The sequence below is a fragment of the Oreochromis aureus genome, linkage group 22, assembly GCF_013358895.1.
Source record: "Oreochromis aureus strain Israel breed Guangdong linkage group 22, ZZ_aureus, whole genome shotgun sequence".
NCBI classification, from domain to species: domain Eukaryota; kingdom Metazoa; phylum Chordata; class Actinopteri; order Cichliformes; family Cichlidae; genus Oreochromis; species Oreochromis aureus.
In genome coordinates this window covers 21,415,665-21,437,028 of record NC_052962.1, presented here as the reverse complement: position 1 = coordinate 21,437,028, position 21,364 = coordinate 21,415,665, and the positions used below count along the sequence as shown (strand labels likewise).

At 38.8% G+C, this 21,364-nt stretch overlaps 1 protein-coding gene across 1 annotated transcript in view; it reads left to right on the top strand.

The window, feature by feature from the left end:
- The window catches only part of LOC116322741 (CUB and sushi domain-containing protein 3-like), a 374,565-nt gene that overhangs the window by 198,768 nt on the left and 154,433 nt on the right, over nucleotides 1-21,364 (top strand). The window contains exon 6 of the mRNA XM_039605961.1: nucleotides 19,910-20,022. Within this exon, the coding sequence (XP_039461895.1) occupies nucleotides 19,910-20,022 (113 nt within the window). The remainder of the gene's footprint in view (nucleotides 1-19,909; nucleotides 20,023-21,364) is intronic.

Below are 21,364 nucleotides of genomic sequence, written 5' to 3'. Positions count from 1 at the left end.
GGCTGGTAGTCTGTGATTTAGTCTGACTGCTGTCTTGGCCCATGTAATATATTACTGTTTAGTTATTTACTTGCTGAATTAACTCTGGAGTCACATACAGCATACTAAGGTCGCTGCATAGGTTGATTTTCTCATATCATGGGTCTTCTCTGGCAGTCGGGTTGGTCATGCGGTTATAGTTTTCTACTGAGAGAAAAACAGAGACAATCTGGTGTACAGCCTGGAACAAAACTGTTACCAACCTGTCCCGATGCCAATAGAAGCACCTGCTAAACATTTACAGTTGAGGTTTTCTTTGAGGTCATTGTTTTCTGACAGCCCAAGAAGTTTTGATGCATTACATTTAGCACATGTTTAAAAATATCTGTCAGTCCGGTAGATAAATGTATGGTTGAAAACCATGAGGGACTTAGCATGTCAGTTCTAGGTCTGCATTTCAAACAAAGTATCGTATATTGCTGTGCAAAGGTCTTGAGGCACTCCTCATTTCTTTATTTTTTTGCCTTGAAAATGGGAAACAGGTGCAGCACACTTATTTATTTTATTTATTCTTCAGCACAGCCGGAAATTTCTTAGGCAGCTTTCTTGTAATTTCTTGAAGTAGTCTTCAGGAATAGTTCTCCAAGCTTCTTGGAGGACATTTCGATGCACTCTGGATGTTGGCGTCCTTGTATTCTGCTCTCTATCAAGATGACCCCACATTGCTTCAATATTGGGGTCTGGGCTCTGAGGGAGGCCAATTGTGTGTTTTTCTATCTAATATGCTTTTAGTGTATTGGTGATGTGTTTGGGATCATTGTCATGCTAAAAAAAAATAAACTATTGCAGCCTTTTCTCCCTGGTTTCCTTCCTTATGAATGGCTTCTTGAGAGCCACCCTTCCACTGAGACCATTTCTGATAAGGCTTCAGTGAACAGTAGATGGATCAACTGAAAGGGCAGATGCATCTCCCAGGTCCTTGACATTGCTTTCAGCTTCTGTTCATCTGCTTTAGATTATTTTTTAGGCCTTCCATGTCTTCTTTTGTTCTTTACTTGTCCAGTGTTCTCTTTTTTAGGACACATTAGATAGAGCAGTGTTTCCTGACCTTTTGGAGCCACGGCACATATTTCACATTAGAAAAATCACACGGCACACCACCAAACAAAAATGTCACAAAAAGCATATTGATCATTTTTCCCCACACACCACGCATAGCGAAATTGGCTCTGTTTGTTCCTAGTATAGCATTTTTGCTTTCTTCTGACCACTACTCATGCTAGGGCCTCAATCTGGACTGGATTTTCTCCAGGACCCAGGTCAGACTGACTACTTTTTCTTTCCAAATATTTATCGATTGCTATTACACGCTGTGTTGTCTCACTCACAGCAGGACTATTATGTAATTTCTTCTTTGTCTTCTTCTGCTTTACTTTAAGTTGGCAACCCATTTAATTAGAGCAGGTAGTTGTACTGCCCTCTAGTGGATGAGAATATAATTGTTTTTCCCGTTACTCAGGCCGGTCGCTTGGTGTACTAATCAGGTGGAACCAGATAATCTTCCAGAGCAAACCTGATCATTTCTCACAGCACACCTATGTGCCGCACAGTGGTTGGGAAACAGTGATAGATAGACCATGCTGATAAATGCTAATTTTGTGACGAATAGCTCTTTGGGAATCATTTTATTGTTGCAAAAATATTATTTTACGCCTGTCAATCTGTGTTGTATTTTATTTTCCATAGATTCAGCTCTAGAAATGCAATCTTATTGTGTGTTTTGGTGACAGGCTGCTAGTAACAAAGAGCCTAAAGATACAGTGAAAATGGTCAGGTACAAGGACCAGAGTGAACATGAGTCAAAAAGCAACCAATGTCCAAAGAAAACCTCTGAAAGACCTTCAAAGAGCACTTAAAAGGCAGGAAAGTATACAAAGAATTAATTGGTGACTCAAGACTTTTGCAGAGTACTATACGTATAAGTCTTCCCGTCTAACATTGTTTGCCTCGTGGCTTGAAAAAGTAACAATTTCACTTTGTCACTTTGCTCTTTTTTTAATGCAAGGTTATTTTTCCAATAAGTTATTGAGCCCAAACAAATTAGATTTTCCAGTTAGCTTCAATTCAAAGAACAGATACAAATCACATCTATTCATGTGTTTTTGTTTTGTTTTTTGTTTAAGTATCCGTGCTGGTTTGCATGCGAGTAGATTCTTTTTTCATTGACTGTCTCTGTAGAACAGAGTCCTCTCTGTCCTCATAGAAATTCTTGAAACTTGATATTGACAAAAAGTCACTCTGTCAACAACACTGTTCCCATGTCCCCACTCTGTAAACACTGTCTTATCAGAACGATTATAATTATGGAAGGGAGGAACACATTAAAATAACATTAAAACAGTTGAGCAGGTAGCATGCTTTATATTTGATCTCAGCAACACCTAAAGGCAATTTCTGTTATAAGAGATTTCTGTTTATGCACTGCATTAGGAGTCCAAAGAAGGCGATCTTATCAGAGCATTTGTGGGAACGGATTACACAGACATTCTTTTGAAGTGATCTTGACAATGTGAATGCCATTAGCACCGTTAGCATTCAGCAGAAGGAAAATCAGGCCAGCTGTTTCTGGTTAAATTGACAGGAGCCTGTTGACGGTTGTTTTTTCTTTGTAAATGGTGTTTTCCCAAAGCCTATTTGAGGTAACACATCCAGATTACAAAACATGCCCAGATGCTTTGTAAAAATAAGAAAAAGAGCCATTACTTTTGCTCACTTTTGAATTCATACAGCAGTGGTTAAAGCCAGTGACAAGAATTTATTAGATTTTGTTACTCTGAAGAGGTTTGTATTATCACTCACTGTATTACTGCTATTATATATCCAGTGGAAAGTATTTTGATCTGAAGGACTTTCTTTTTTCATTTAAAATATATATATATATATATATATATATATATATATATATATATATATATATATATATATATATATATATATGTGTGTGTGTGTGTGTGTGTGTGTGTGTGTGTGTACCTGTGTTAAAAAGGTTGCAGTCCTTTAAGAGCTGACCTATTATATGTAATTGGCTCTTGGAGCTGTTACAAATAGACAGACTTGGATGGACATGCCCTATTTTCTAGGATTGTATAAAATTGTGTTTCTATGTGCACATTTCACATTTGTTTCATAGCTGAAATGCATCTTTTGCTTCCTTTTTCCTCAATTCTTTAAATCACTGTTATTGTTATTACCATTGCTTTAAAAAGAAAAAAAAAATAGGCCTGGATTATTAGAAATCTATCTTTTTCTTCAATTTGAGTTTTTGTTCACCTATAGTGCTTTTTTGTTATGATACACTGACTGAATTTAATGTCACATCGTACAACCGTAACACATTTCTATGATGAAACAATTTAAGACGGGTAAATATCCAGAAGCCAAGTTACAGATACATTGGAAGGTGTCTTAACTAATCAGAGTGTCCCTGGGAAGTCCCGGGACTCATACCAGCATTATAGCTCATGTGGAAGGGTGCAAATGAGATCCTTATTATTTACTGTGGGCAAAATAAACAACCAGCTGATTTGACATCAAAAGAAGCGTGCTTTTAAAATAGGTTCAAAGAATATTTGGGTATCTAACAGATATCAGTATCAGTGTAGGTGTTTTTGCATCCCTAAACTGGTAAAAAAAATTATCCTGAAAGTTGGCTTGATATGTGCTATTTTTTCTCTAGAAGTTATTAAATAAACATTTGGCATGTACAAGCAAAGGCGTAGTTCACTTTAAATCACATCATTAGCAGTGGCAGAACGTAAGCTATTGACTCTTTTGCTGCATGATAGTTCTTATAAATACCAGCCCTTGATACCTGATTTCCTCAAAAATTGACTCACAACACCAAGTACTAATACACTAATTTCCATAGACAATTTAGGGAAGAAGCTAATAGCTAAAATGCTAATTTTCATTGCAATTAGAACAGAAAGGTAATGGCTAATTTTCCAGTAATAGTGAGCGCTTGGAATAATTTGCTATGTGTTTATCAGTTGCTTTGGGGCTATCAGCGGCGTTTTCACACACGCCGCCGTACTCAGATACAGCCTACATCCATGTTCATACACACTGTCACTTCTCACACACATTCACAAACGTGCACATCCACCGAGACCCTCTCCTTTTCAGACACTTGTGTCTAATCAGTATGCAGAGAGGTTTGCTTGTGCCTATGAGAGAAGTATATCACTGCAAACTAAATGTCTGTAATCCCAGCCTAACACTACACAATCTAACACACACTCATACACACAAGCACACACTTATTATTTTTTGTTGTTTCAGAGTCAGTTGCCCTTGAAACCAAGTAGAGCATCTTAAATAGAAGGATCTCTCTCTCTCTCTCTCTCTGCCTTGCTTCTTTCTGTCTCTGTCTCTCTCTTTCTGTCACTTCATTCTTTCATATCTGTCTACCTGACTACAGAAAATAGCACACTGTTTAGTGCACTTAGGTGCACCTACTTGACAGCTCGTCACAAAATCCATGGTAATGGTGGACTCGGCTATTCAAACTCTGTCATTTATCAATTCCCTGCTTGTCTAGAAACACTTTTTAGGGCCACTAAAACTTAATTTTTGTCAGCTTCAAGATGGAGTCAAAACCCTGTTGCCAAGTGCTTGGCGTCGAATCACTGTAGGCAGGTTGATTTAACAGACAGTTAATTGTGCTCTGACACCACAGTATGATACAGATATTCTCATACAGCCATTATACAATATGCCTAATATTCATTTTGCAATTCACACACACAGTATACAGATGTACTATGCAAATTCACACTACTTTCTGTTATAGAAGCCTTCATTTCAGTGTGTGCTTGTTTTTTGAACAGCTAACACTATGGCATTAAAAAACAAACTTCAGTTTACAATCAGCCCTCATAACCCGATGTAACAGTACTGTCAGACCTATCATCACATCTGAAACAGCAACACATTTAATGGGGCAGCATGCATTCAACATCACAACTGCAAAAACAGACCTTAGTGATTGTCTGTAAAGTCAGAGCATCTCAGAAGTGCATGATGTGCCCACTAGATTATAGGGGTGTTAGGTGAAAATCACCAAAGTAAACATTGTTTTCTTGATCTTGTTCTCCTTAGTCACTTGTTTTGCCTATATTGGAATACAGTTCATTTTTTCTTTATAGCGTTTGAAGTTATACATGTCGTTGTTGCATATTTTAATAGTTAATGGTTGCATATTATAAATATTTAACTTTGAATATTTAGATCAACGAGGCCGGCATCAGCTTTGCTCGCTGATAACAAAAGCCTTTAAAACCATATACATCCAAGATCCACACACCATAGTTTATAACATGCTTGTTATGCTTCTTTGTTGCCTGTGATGACTTTTTTTAATATAACAGAAATAGCTTTTACAGGCTTTACTCTGGCAAATAGGGCCAACCTGCTGACAATGTTTGATTTAATGGAGAGTAACAGCTAAGTACTGTGTGACTGGAACAAGTCCAGGTTAGTCACAGAGATATGAACCACGTTTCTCCCACATCATCAATCAAAATTTACTCATTCTGTACAGTGATGAAATTGCTCTGTTCTTTTACATGGCTCAGCCTTATATCGTTCTGTCTGTTCGTAGTCGGCATAGCACATCACATGTTACAGGAGGGCTCTGCTGTTCTCGTAGCATTAGCATTCGTTTGAAATATAGAAAAAGAAGCTCTGTGAGAGTGTGTGTGTGTGTGTGTGTGTGTGTGTGTGTGTGTGTGTGTGTGTGTGTGTGTGTGTGTGTGTGTGTGTGTGTGTGTGTGTGTGTGTGTGTGTGTGAGTGATGTTATGCTTGCCGAGTGCTAATCAATGCTCCTGGCAGAGAGGATGCTGGGATAGCGGCAGCATCCCGAATCGGAAATGGAACAGTGACCTTGAACACAAACACACACCTTCTCTGTTTTTCTCACACACTCAGCAAACAAACACACATATCAGATCTTTCCAAATATGTATCTAAAGATACAGGAACACACAAGCATATCAATACAGAGGAACAGGGAGCCATGCTACTCTGGTTCCAGGCGTTTGAATCAAACTCCACAAGCCGGTGTTGACAGAGCTCAGTATTTCAGATTAGCCCCGTGCTGTCTGTAATGACTATGACTCCAAGACCAAGATGCATTTGTGATGTGGAAAAAATAACAACAAAACAAAATAAAATCATGGGGGGAAAAAATTAAATAAAAAGTAAAAACAGGAAAAAAAAATCTACAATCGATTCGAACAAATTTCAGAACTGGATTGGTGCATCTCCATATTGGTTTGGGGTTTTTTTCTTGCCCAAAATGATCTGAAATCACATCAGCAACTTATTTTAAAGAGTCCATTATCAGCCAAATTCATGCACCGAAATTACTCTCTTGGAGAGCTGGTAAACAAGTTCATGATGCACACTATTTTCCACTGAATCTATTTGCAACAGGGCTTATAGGTTATAGTAGTGACCTTCACACTCTTCCTCTGAGGGCATCAATTTTTAAATCCAATTTCTGGTGGCCCAAAGCATAATTTAGGTCTACAAGGCTATTGTCTAGGCATGTCAAGGCAAATTCACTCCATTATTAACCCACACCTTTGATGGGCTTTGAAACAAATTACCGAAATCTTTTGGGAAAACACATCTTATTTGTTGGACCCGCACAGAAGGAGAATAGAGGAGATGCAAATTTTAAAAAAAAACAGAGTAGAGTGAGGGACTTGTCATGGTGTTTTAGTGAGGCGGTGTCAGGTCACGTAGAAGAAGACAAGAAAGGAAAAGAGACAGGAGACAAGAGACGAATTGGTAGAAAAGAGGAGTCAAAAAGGGCAATTGGGGTGACATGAAGAGCCAGGAGAGAAGGAGTGGAGATGAAAGGTAAGAAGGTGAGGTAGAGAGGAGACAAAAGCATAGGTGCAGAATCAGGGACAAGGAGCGGGGAGATGAGAGTTGACAGGAGAAGAGAGGTGGAAAGAAGAATAAGAGGAATGGAGGGGGAGACACAGGAAGATAAAGCCATCAGAGGGGCTCATGGGGGAGGAAAGAGGTTGTAGCCAGAAAGAGATGGACACCAAGCGGGGCTGAGAGAGGCAGAAAAGGACAGACGGAGGAAGACGTGTAAAAACTAAATTCATATGACAGTTGCTGCCTGTACACAAAGCCAAATATGATCATGAGAGCAGTGCAATTTAACTAAGGCAAGCAAAACAAGAGTCACTGGTTTCTTTGACTTGGGTCATGTGCAGCAGGTTCACCGTGGGATTAAAATGTGTGTGGAGCTGTGAAATTAATTTCATTATAGGAAGATTGTTCAGAGACGTAAACACCATACGCCGACTAAATCTGTCCATCTGAGTTCTGCCAGTCTGTGCAGTGTGCAGACTATATGGAGGCATTAATTTTTAGAGCTGCTGTCTTGTTTTTTCATAGTGTCTCAAAATCGGGACAAACTGCAGGACTCTTATATAGTAGCTGGAGAAAAAGCCAGCCAATGAGACATGCATTTCCCATTTTGTGAGGGCAGTTTGTGAATTTCTGAAAGTTGACAAGGGAAAAGTAATTCAGTCAAGAGACACTATGCAAGATTGCATTAAGATGGATATATTAAGATAAATCTTCCTCTGCTGTGCATGTAAACAGCTTAATCAAATTACTCTTAGAATCAAAGTAAGGTCTATAATTAGATTAGTGTATGATAATTAGATTATAGTGTTTATGCAAACAAAGTCACGTTATACACATTCACGCAGGATTAAGAAACACTCAAAATAGGTCATTTCCTCTCCAGGGCTCTGAGGCATCTTCAACTTTCACACTTTGTTATACAGAACATCATGACAGATCCAAATGTTGAAGGTTTTTTTTTCTGTTTGGATTTATTTTATTATTTATAACAAGCATTTTACAGCTATGCTAAAGAGTAATGAATAAGTAGTGGATGGATTTAACAACACATATAACATATATGTGCTGGGTTTTACTCCCTTTGACCCTAGAATGTCATTAGTTCTTCGTAGCATGTATTCAGTAATGTACTGGAAAAGTTATTCAGAGATTTTGGTCTATGTTGACATGATAACGTCACATAGTTGCTGCTCGTCCGTGATGTGAATCCCCTGTTCCACCACATCCCAAACGTGCTCTGTTGGATAGAGATCTAGTGACTGTGGAGGCCATTTGAGCGCAGTGAACTCACTGTCATGTTCAAGAAATACGTTTGTGATGATTTGAGCGTGATCCATGCTTTAATGTTATTCATGCCAAATTCTGACCGTGATAGCTGAATGTTTCAGCAGAAAATGAGACTTAAAAGACCACTCAGCGTTCTTCCAACTTTACTGAGCTTTTATGAACTGTAGCTTCAGTTTTCTGGTTTGACCTGAGAGGAGTAGCAGCTGGTGTGGTCTTCTGCTGCTATAGGCCATCTAATTAAAGGTTAGGGTTTTGATTGCCCATTCAGCAATACTCTTCTGGCTACCTTGGTTGTAACGAGTGATTATTGGTGTTGTTTTGTTGGTTGCTTCATATGTAGCTCAGAGAAATGCAGCTGCTGTCCTCACTTAAAAAAAAATCACTTAAACCCCCTTTCTGCCCAATTTGAACCTCAGCAGGTCATCATGACAATTTCTACATGCCAGGATCTGCTGCGAATGGCTTATTAGTTATTCGTGTTAATGAACAGTTGAAATGGTGTACCTAAAAAAGTGGCTGGTGAGTGTATTTTTTATATGCAATTGAAGGCATTGTGCGTCATGATAGGTATTAGGTCATAGTAGAAAATTACACAGGGAAAAATTGCATGCAGCATCAGTGGAGCTTCTAGAGAACTGACAATACTGAAATACAGCATCAAGCACACAGCTACACTAATCCCATATACCATCCACAGGAGCAACACAAGGTCACATCATATTTGCTGGCCATTAGTTCCTGCTGCCTGGGTTTATAAGCCACCACCACTGGCACAAACTGTACTTTGGGATTCAGGTACTGTTTTACTCACAGACTCGAGGGAGATTCACTGCTCATATCGCCTGATTAACTAATGGCCACCCACATGGATTGCCTACAGTTTGGCACATTTCTCTGTTCATTGGCTGTCTAATATGTTTCTTAAGATTGCTTGGTACAAGTTTAACTTAAACAATGCTTTAGTTTTTTTTTCCAGTCATCCTTCAGTTATTGCCTATGGCTGGCAGATATTTGAAAATACACCGCTCTGGAGAAACAGCTGAACCCTTCCGATGTTCTTGGTTACTTTTTCATTCAGTTTTTAATATTAAAATATAACAAATGCACAAAATAGAGTGCTGTGTTAAATTTTTTTAATGCACCCAGCTTCACCTGCCTTTGGTAACTCTAGCAAAGAAAAGGCTAACATTGCAGCTCGCCCTTGTCCTTGAGCGCACCTTCATTTGCACCACGAAATAAGAAATGAAGTTAATATTAAAAATTGGTCGGACATTAATTACAGCAAACATGCGTCATCAGAGCAGGGACGGTTTTTTGTTTTTGTTGTTTTTTTCAGCAATACTATGCTTGACATTTACCATTTCCACAGCAAATAACCTTTTCAGGTATTGTGAAGCTAAACCTAAGGGAGCAGACCAGAGGTCGAGGACCACTGGAGCGTGATGTATAACTGGGCCAGGACGCTGCAAATTAATTCTATCATAAATACTTTTTAATTCTACCGTCATCACCACAGTCTGCCAGTCTGTGCTGATGAGAACATATTTATGTCCTTACTTGATTGTGCTTGTTTTTAATTGGCATAACATAAAACCCATCTGCTTAATAATAGCTGTGATTCTTTGGGGCATGGCCACGAGACATCTGTCCTGTTATGCTGTCAGACTATTTGACTCTTTTGGTTTGCAGGAGTTGGGATCCTATATCAATTAGGCTTCTTCTGCTGGATTGTCAATTAGATCGGCATCTCTGGATTTGAAACTTAGGCCAGTGCTTTGAGGTCTTTGTTGAGGTTTTCTAGATGCTCTTGAGTAGTTTCTGTGGTGTTTCAAGACATTATGTGGATGATTGTTACTATGGAGAGGTGTGATTAGTCCACAGTAATGCTTCATTTTGTAGTTTGCAGTCAAAAAACATCCAGATGAATGTCATTTCAAGAAACAGCGATATGATCAATGTTATTCATTGCCGTAGCTTGGTGTGTGCGTCTGGAAGTGCCGTGCGCTGGATAGTCAGCGGCTGAATAGCCACTAGTAGTTTCAGAGCTAAAATTATAATGAGATAATGACACCAACTCCTTGTCTCTGTCCCCCTTTTTTCTCATTGTGTGTCTCTGCTCTGATTACTGTGGTGTCCTGCAGGCTACACACACACACACACACACACACACACACAGAGTTTGAAAAGAGGCAGCAGCCCAAGATTGCAATGGCCTCTGGGAAAAGTCTGGGCTTAAAGAAAGGAGGGAACACACAAAATGACACAAACTCTGGCGAGAACAAGAGGAAGAAAAGAGACGAGGGACAGAAGAGCAGAGGGTAGAAGGAGGGGGATGATAAAGAAATTAATTTTATTTAATTTAATGGGTATTCCGGGCTTTTCATCCATTTCCTTGTTGCCCTTTTAAAATACCTGGTGGAGTCGGTTTTTAACTTGTAGATACAAGGGCTACATATCCAACATGGTAAGACAAACAGAGGGGGAAAAAATAGATGAAGTGATCATGTTTTTAAAAAAAAAACGGCAGATGGCAGTTACACAGAACAAAAAACAACAAAAAACCCCAAATCTTCGATAAGATGCCTCACTCATTTTATCTGGGGTAGGACTGTGTTTGATTGTGTGTTTTAAACCACATCAACAAACAAAAGAAGCTACCTAGATTTGCAGCCTGCTCGCCCTGCCAACACAGGCATAAATTACCCGGCAGATGGTATAAACTATTTTACACCCTGTGCTTTCCTCTAAACAAGTGTCTGCTGTTTGTGCCAACAAAGATATCATTGTTTAGGTAAGATTATATGTAGTTAGCAGTCAGGTGGTTATCAGCTGTTATAAGTGGCTCTGTCAGTCGCTTAATATAATTATTTGCATAATTTTGATAAGTACAAAGACATTTGTTTGTGTATTTAGGGGTACTTTTGAGGTGCAGTACATGACAGAAGCGTGTCGACACATGGATACTGGCCCTATATTTGAAAATTTTATAGTCATTAATCTGTTATTACACCACTTTCGGGAAGGCTTTTCACAAGATTTATGAGCCTGGCTGCGAGAAAGTGCTGCTGCTGCTTTTGAGTGCTGACACGTGGCTTGTCATCGATGTTCCGGTTTATCCAAAATGGGTTTGATGGAGCTAAGGTCGAGGCTTTTCCTCAGCTCCAAAGTCGGTGCTGACTGAAGTGGCTCACCCAAATTGGTGCCACAAATTTGGAGCATAATAATTACATGCTGCTGTATTAAAAATCCCTCTATCAGGAGATAAGGGGTATAAACCAAGCAATGAAACCATCCTCAAAAGTGTTCTCAACAAGTGATTTTATCACTTTAACACTCTCGCAGTTTAGCTCCTACTTGCTAAATGGATAAATAATTAAACTAACAGTGGATTTTGCAATATGGTGCAGAGCCACCCACTCTCTTTTTTTTTCAGCCCTCCACTCTTTACTTGAACGAGCCAATTTAACAAACACCTTGCTGCTCCGTGAAGTGGGGAGCAAGGAGGAGGAGAAAAATTTAGATGAGATAAAGGAAAGGGAGGGAGAGACAGAGCAGGGTCCTGTTGTGAACACTGATTACTCTCTGCCCACTTGAAATTGATGGAGAGCGACACAGCAGGCGTGTTCACGCAAGCACGAACCCCTACACACCCACACACGCGCATGCACAGAAGCATAAATACACAATGTATATAAACAGTCTTGTGCACAACGAGAACTTCTCTGCGTCTGTGCACTGATTGATGATGACTTCGCCAAAACCGCATCCATCCCAAAATTTCTGCATTATATGTGTGAAAGTGCATTTTCACTCTCCCAGAAAGCTCATATGTATTTGAGATTTCGTGTGTCCTAATTGGGGGAGCCTATTGAGACGGCTAGTCTGATTAAGGAGCACTCCCCTTCTATCTGATCAATAATCACACTCACATGGGTACAAGCACATATATTATATATGAAAACACAAACTGTAACTGAAATGGTCAATGATCTTTCAATGTGTGTTGGTTACATCACACATTAAGGTGCCAATATATATATATAACTCAATTTTGTCCCAGAGTAGCTGAAATAAACCCCACAGTGAAAGCTTCCATTAATTAAGGATTAATTTTATTTCTAAATCTATTAAAATCTTATCTTCATATTAAACTTTATGTGTTAGTACAGTACATCACAACAGGTAGTAACAAAGCAGCTTATTGTCTTTAACAGTGTATTTGAAAGAAAATGAATAAAAGAAATGTCTTAGGATTAAATTCTTATGATTCAGCATGGGAAATATGTGCAAATGAAAACAATGTTGCTCCATTTTGCACTTCACACTTTTTTGGGTAGTTTGAAAACAGGTTCACTTAGTGTAGATTAGTAGCTGCAATTTCCAAAATAAACCTCTGAAGTGCAGAAGTATCCCGCTTTTTATTTGATTAAAATGTGTGTTTAACACGGCAAAAAAATACTTTTATTTGTATTTTTTATTTGTTTCCTGTTTTATTCTACATTACCCTTATAACCTGCTCTACATAAATTCTTTTTTTTATTTACCTTTAACTGTGAAGATGAATCATTTTAAATCTAACATCATTCTTTTGTGAGCCTGTGGCTTCCTTCTCCCTCTCCTCCCTTCTTCTATTGTTCTCGCTGTCTCCCTCTCTCTTCCACTCCCTCTGTCTCTGACTCACTGTCTTTCTGTCTTTCGGCCATCGATCTTAGCCTCTTTCCGCCCTCTTTCCACCCAGTGCTTCTTTATTTCCTCCCTCTCCTTCTCTTTCATTGCCATACTGTGAGCGGAATAGCTGGTTTGTGTTTTTGTTGAGGAAGGAGGCACAGAGGATGGATGGGACGATGGTAGACCCTGAGATGTAGAGAGGGAGAGATGCTCTTTTGGTCTAGTGTATTTAATCAATTATGTTCTCTCGCTCCCTCTGGCAACTCTCCACTTGATATTTTCTCTCTTGCAGACACACACACACATGCACACACAGACACAAAACTGCATAAGCGGTCACATACTGACTCTTACTATCCCAGTATATTTTTTTCTTTTTAAAAATTTGTACCTACAGTGATTAGAGCTCAAACACAAACATGTGTCCTATTTTTTTAGTATGCCTACTTGGCAAGATTGATCCCTTTCAAAATCAAATATAGTTAGTGCCATATTTTTTGGATTACATAGTTTTGCTACCACAGTGGATTTTAAATTATACAATCAATATATCATTGACATTTAGAGTTTTAGCTTTATTTCAGGGGATTTTTACAAACATTTTGCATTATATTTTTAGGAATTACAGCTAGTTTTATGCATACTCCTCAATTTTCAGAGCACTTTCATGGCCAGGTGAACCCTGTTGCCTTGGGATTTCACAACAAATGAAGCGGTCTTAATATCTGAAGTTGATTCAAAGTGTTGACATTGTTTTTTTGTAGCTGTATTTAATATAATACCTAACCAAGTTAAGATTAACTTCTATTAGACTGATGGACAGAAAAATGTATGGAGAAGCACCGAAACAGCTCATGATCTGAAGCATAACTGTCAGTCATGACAGAGGCGATTTCATGGCATGGGCATCTATGCTTACCTGTGGACTGATGATGTGACTGCTGATAGAAGTAGCAGGGTGCAGGGCTATACTCTGTAAAGACAGCAGTTAACAGCGCAAATGGATAATGACCCCAACAACAGTATACTGCCAAAGCAACCTACACTCTAAGTTTATCAATGCAAAGAAATGAGATATCAACAAAATCATAATTATATTATGTTTTTGACCAATAATATATAGGACTAATTGTAAAACATGCTGCTACATTTTTGATCTGTTATTGCTTACACAGAAATGTCATACATGAATAAAGTACTAATAGCAGGCAGAAGGAGTATTCTTTTAAGTTACCAATTTTCTTTCACAGAAGACTTGATTTCAGAGCAGAAATAAGGGGCTATCTCACACTTACTCTTTGAGTTTAACATCCAGTGTTTGGAAACATTTGTCACAGTAATCTACGTTCAGACCTGTATACAGTAGCAAGTGTGCAGGTTTAGACTTCTTTAACTGTGTTTCTATACATCTGCTGATTTGGTGATGCCTTTTGATCTTTATGCAACTTAAAATGTTATCACACTACTACTCTTGTGCTTTTGAAAATGGCAGTAGACCTTTGTAACAAGCCTGTATTTATCCTGTGGATTTTACTCCCACATCACTGTCACATCACTGACTGGGATACCCTGTCAGACCGCGATATTTAAAGAAGACGGTCTATAATAACTCAGGGCTGCTCTGAAGTACTTTTATAGCAGATATCTTGGGAGAACACTTAATAGTCACAGACATAATCCATCTCGATAGATGAATGGTTTAATAATGCATTACAAATTGTCCACATGGGGAAGATCAGATCAGCTAGCTTCTCAGCTGACGTGTTTCATATATTTATTTATTCATGTATTAGGCTTTTGCTACAAGCTATGTCTTAACCCTTAATTATGCATGTAAGTAGTTGGTGAGCACACATGGTCGTTTTTCATTTTTCACATACAGTCATGCTCGGGACCTATGGAGCAGCAGTAATGCATCTCAAAAGCACTGATAGGAGGAGGTGCTTCCTGCTGTTGTGGGGATACAATGACCTTTTTAAGATCCCATTCACTGCTGCAGAAAGAGTTTTTCTAATTATGGCTTAATCTCAGCTTGGAGTTGTTAAGTGACTCTTGAGCATTTGATTAAATGGTTTAATGTCACACACATGGGCTTGCTCTAATTCAATTCCTGTTTTAATATGAAACAATGAGAATACACACACTGTGCTATGATGTCATGGGAACAAGAGACCGAAAAGCTGTAAACAGCTGTAAACATGAAGAGGACACATAGAGGAGTGTGAAGAGTTCTCATGGCCAAATAACCATATTTATTTAATAAATAATAAGTAATAATACATAAAAGTATTATTTATTAATAATAAAAAGTAACCTATATGCTGTAATGCTTTCAATAATATTAACTCTCCAACCACTATTAGGATATAAGGTTTAAAGAAGAATTACTGATTAACAAAAAGTCCTAATTTATACTACAGCACATAGGTATCCTCCTCTGGTTTTATGGATAAAAGCTAAAAAAAATCTAATAGTGCACAATTCCACTACAAGATACCACATCAGGCACCAAATGTGAGGTTTTGTCTGTAAAATTTAACCCAAGCAACAATTCCTTCCCGAAGCGTAACTAAGTTAAGCTACCCATTCAGATTAAAAGACAAAAATTTAAACTGTTCAGTCTAAATCTAAATCTGAGTCTCCTGAGGATCAGGGATATTAGTTGCCACCAATCTTACCACTGCTTAACTGATACTTTATATCTATTTCTAGAAACCTTAATATATGCATGAGCTATGCCAGCACAACTATTTAATGAGGTGGTAACAACCTACTAAGGGCATGTCTGTATTTCTTGTCAGAGATACTGAAAGGATACCACGAGTAACCATTAGTCGCAGTGGCGGCTCTTAGAGAAGTCGATGTACACACCTCACAAATCTTTGCAGCTGACTAGGATGCATGTACGGTTGCAGAAAAGAATCAAATAAAAGCACGAGTTATGCGATTCAGCAAGTGTAAAATAGATGCATCCAAGCAAAGTCCTTACATGCATAGTTTAAATAACGTGCAGTAGTAGCAGGAGTTACTTTTCCCTGAAGTGAAGTCCATTTAGCTGCGGACATATTAAACATTACTGTCTAAATGTGCTACTAAATGTAAAGTGAGGTTGCATTCGAAAACATGTAAGTCCATCTACCCACACAATAACACAGGGGGTGGAGACTCTCCCAGCCCTCAGAGGTTACAGTCTGAACAGGCTGCTTTTAACTTGGTCCAAGTGGGTTTAACCTTTAGCTGCTCTTCTAGTCATCTAAGGCCAGACTGAACCAGGGATGTGTGGATCAGAGCTATGTAAGGGTCACACCACATGTTGATGATGAAATCTAAAGACGAGTCGTGGGTTTTGTGATGGTTTTGACTTTTCGGTGAAACATTTGTGTCGGGCTTGATTATCTGGAGGACTGTGACCACTGTTAACAACCTCCTCAGCTCTGTTACTGTATCATTGTGCCGGCATGCATGAAAATCTGGTACTTCACATGTGGCTTTGTAGACCACTTTTTTGTGTGTATGTGACTAATAGCCGACATCATGGAATCCTACTGATCTAGGGCACAAGGTGACCCTCTCTTTGTTCACACACACACACACACACACACACACACACACACACACACACACACACACACACACACAAACAGATACACCTTCTAAAACACCTGCTCAGCATTCTTGTGCTCCACTTTTTACCACTGTTATTAGAGTGTATTGGCACTGGATAATAGTGCATACAATATAATGCTCCTATCCATGCCTTTGTGCGTGTGTGTGTCGACATTAATGGAGTGCATCGGTTTCTAGAAGGGGACAAGTGAACATGAGAGAGGACGGTCCACTTCTCTTTCAAGACCATTCGTGTGTGTGTGTGTGTGTGTGTGTGTGTGTGTGTACCTGTGTCTTAAATCTAACAGCCAAGGTGATAGTACTAAAAATATCTCAAAAAATGAAAATGCAATGAAAGAAAGACAGCACCTGTTGCTTGACACTACAAGATGAAAGCGCTATAAATCAAAGAACTGGTGCATCGAAGGTGGTTAATTGCCAACAGAGATTTTATTTGAGGTTTAGATATTTAAAGCCATACAGAAGCAAGGGTGTTTTATTCTGAGCTGCAAAAGCAGTCAGTTCCTCTAATGCAGTAGTGACCTAACACACTTCACTTTGCCAACCACAAGAGCCTTCTTCACCTTCTCAACCAATTAAGTGGTCTTATTCTCACCACTTGATGAAAGTGTTGCAAATTGGGTCCTATCTGGTAGCGCTATGTACCCTGAAAGGCTTGATTCAGCTTGTTTAAATGCAAAAAAGCTAATATTTTTAAAAGTGGTTCATTGAAGTCTGACATTTGACGATCTAAATTTGCATATACTATGAGTCAGTTAGGTAGACTGTATGTAAATACTAGGAGAGAAAAAAGGACAAATGACTGCCATCATTATAGCAATCAATGTGCAGATAATGTGAACCAGTACAATAGCAACAGCTACCAACTTCAGTTTCAGGAAGTGCCGTGATGACTGACTTTTTGAATTACATTCTCATCCTTTATTTATATTTTGCTAAAAAATGGGAAACAGGTGCAATCATTTAATAAAACCTGTATTAGGCAAAAACAATGTTTGTACCATTATAACAAGCTTGAAAGTCAATACTTGCTATGCTTGCTTCTACACAGCCTGAACTCTCCTGTTTAAGTTTTCTTACTATTTCTTTAAGCAGTCCTTATGAATAATCCTTCAGGCTTCTTGAAGGACGTTACAAGCTCTTCTTTGGATGTTGGCTGACTTTGTTCCATTCTTTGTCACCGCTTCAATAATGTTGAGGTTTGGACTCTGCGGAGGCCGGTCCATAACTGATAGCATTTCCATTGTGAGTTTCTTCTAACCAGGCATGCTTTTGCTGCACTGACAGTGTGTTTGGGAAGCTGTTGCCAATCAGACACTTTCAAGATATCGCAGGGCGGGATCAAAATCTGATCTATTCATAATTTCATCCATTTTGACAAGATCGCCAACACCACTGTTTGAAATGCAGCCCCAAACCATGACATTGTCTTTTACAGATGGCTGTAGACACTCACTGTTGCCTCACTGACTTCATCTGTACATACGGATGACAGATTAAAGCGCAAACTTTAAATTTGGATTCATCACTCCATGAGCCACTTGTGATAACTCTGTTGTCTTTGTACATTTTTATACATTTTATACATATTGAATGAACGAAATGAGAACAAATGACGTGTTTTTGAACAGGCTGCTGTTAACTTAGTGCAAAAAATATCATATAAATTGTATATTGCTTTTTTTAAGCTTGAATGATGAATCATTTATAGGCCAGTGTTAAGCTGGCTTAACAAGCAACATGAAATATTCCTCTGAAAATGGTCAGCTACAAGGACTGAACTGAAAATGAGTGAAAAAGCAGCCAATGTCCAAAGAAAGAAAAGACCTTCAGAAAGCCTGGAGAACTATTGGTCAGGGCCACGTATGCAAGAAAATACAAGAACGTCTGCATCTGCATTGGAAGCAAAATTTAAAAAGTGAGGGGTGATTCAAGACTTTCATACATTATATCCACCAGCTACCTCCTGGGAATTAAACAGTGAACAGTTAATTAAGAGCGAGTGAGGTACCCTTAAAATTCTGCAAGAGACTGTGTGTAATTCATTCTGCATCATTACACTCACCATAGGCTTTGTTCTCACTTAATCCAAGACAACAGCAACACATACACGACCTTTATAAACACTGAATGAATTTTAAAATATCTGTGATCATGTGAAAGTGCAGTCTCAAGCACTGATCCTTCAGTTATTAGCAAATTGTTAATTTACTAAAAATGTTTAGTTTTCTAAATTGTTATGTGAAGGTTTTACAGCCTTCTGAAACTATCATCAGTCTGGTTTTGGATCGGCTTTGGGTGTGCAGCAGTGTTTATTTGGAGAGCAGAGCTCCATCCTCTCAGTTGAGATTTTCTATTTTGGAGCTGACTGACCATCCAGCTTCCATTCACTGCAATTGAAGTTGCAGGCTGCATGTATTTTCTGTTCCCTTAATATTATACTGGAAACATAATATTTGGAGTGAAATGCCTCATATTATCGCATTCAACCACTCACAATATAACCACATCTTAAAAGCTTTATTCTTAAGGCAAACGATCTTTCTTTAACAAAATGAGAAGTTGTAAAGCTTTGATGAAGAGTGCCAATTCCAATAATGTGTCATCCGCCCAAGTTTATTGTGTTTAAACTCATTGAATAGCAACATAACGCTACATTTCCACTAATTGCCATAATCAGTATCAGATAAATGCAGCAAATATATGTGTGCAGTTACAGAAAAAGAAAAGAAAGCTGGTGGAAGCAACTATTCGTGTTATTGGACTAAACAGAAATCACAGTGATCTCTGTGTCTCAGGTATGCTCTGTTTCCAGGTTTTTACAGGGGACTGTAGACAATTACAGGTTCTTTCACATGAGCGAGTATAAAGCTCACTAAGTCCAGCATCAAGCTAAAAATCTGATCTTCTGCATAAGCTGTGTTTGGTGTTAGTGCCTGGAGAATGGGGAGGAGAAGGCTGTGTTTTCAAATCCGCTCCAACAGTGGACTAGACTTGGCAAATATTAGGTTTTGTACCCTACAGCTGTGGCCAGACATTTGTCCTTTTCTTAAAGCCAGGCACTGGTATTACAGTTATACTGCAGCAAAATATGGGGGCAGAAAGCTAAACCAGGTGAGGCATGGTGTTTAACCTATAGCAGGCGTGGCTCAGGTGATAAAGTGGGTTTTCCACTGACCGCAGGCTTAGAGGTTTGATCCTAGTCTACTCCTGTGTAGAGTGCATGCACTGCTAAGCATGTGTCTGCACTTGTTTCTTAAAAAATGACTATTTAAATTTAAGTCATACAGTCATTCTTTTTATTATAGGATTAGGTGAAGGTATTATAAATGTGTCTTTGTATGGATCCATGTTTTATTTCATTAAGCATTTTCATTTTGTCTTCCTTTTTAGGTTGTCGGGCACTAACGTCCCTTCTCCTATCGTCAGCAACAAAAACTGGCTTCGGCTGCATTTCGTGACTGATGGCAACCACCGTTACCGTGGATTCAGCGCACATTATCAAGGTAAGACGGGTGAAATCTGATTATCTTCACGGAGATGATCATTTAAATGCACGCTTGCACGCACACACGCGCGCACATGGAGATACAGTATATGCACAGCGTGTTTGTTTCTGAAAAATGAAATGGGATGTACAGTGTGTGCATATCTCTGCCTTTAATAACAGCTATTTTCAAGGTTCTGATTTGGCCTCTTTTGCCTTTTTTTTTGGCATTTTTGAGTTTGTTTTTCTCTCTGACAGTTGGTCCCCATCATCCCTCCCTCAGATTCCCTCTAATTACGTTTGTTGACTCCAAACGTCTCGCCTTTTCTCTGCTACATTTTCTCTCACTGTCTCAATCTTACTGCCTTTCTCTCACTCTTCCCTGTATAGCTTGCTCTTTTCTGTTTTTTCCCCTCTTGGGTAACTATTCAAGTTAAGTGCACAGCTAGATTTCTTTGACACAAAAACCCTAACTGGTGGAAAACACTTGGAAATTCATTTGGCATAGTCCATGTCCCCCAACAGTGATAATGAGAGCCGAATGTGTGGAACAACTGCACACATAGGTTGGAGTAGATAGTGTTTTTTCTTTTCTTTTTCTAAATTTAAAATTGCTTTCCTTACTTTCCAGCCTTCTGTTGTAGTCTTGGATTGCCTCTACTACTTTTACAAAAAAAGGTGTTTTGTGCATTCAAATTGCTAGTCCATTTTCAAAAGAGTCCATTCAACATCAAAAGATACACAGACTTTGGTATTTTATCATTTTTTGTGCACATGTGGCACAAGTACAAAGCAACACTTGTTTCAGTTTGGTTTCAATTTAATCCTAATGCATTTCAACCATAATGTTGAGAAACGTAATTGTATTTTGTGATATTTACATATTTTATTCTATTTACATGTTTTATATGCAAAGTTTAACTAGTTTAAGCTAATCGCACGGTGGCATTATAGTTTGTCCGTGCGTCATTGCCCTGATCTGAGTGGGCAGCCAGCACACGCATAAATCTTGGTCATGCTTGACACTGGATTATTACTGACACACTGCCTACTCGCGTCTTTCCTCAGCACAAGTTGAGAACAAGCCCCCAAAATACCAAGCACACTCAGGCAAGAAAAGAGAAGGTGTGAGCCTCACCAAAATGCCAGCTCTCAGGAGTAGCGCTTGCTCCATGTGCTAACTGGATCGTGTTTGTAGAGTTTGTTTGTTGAGGAAACTGTGTTTACGCTCATGCCGCGAGAACTAACAAAAAAAAAAATCAGCATGTGTCTGAAATGACACACTCGTACGCACTCAGTGACGCAATGCGAATGTGTAACACGGAACTTCTTTGTGTCTGCCTCGCTCCCCTCCCACTATT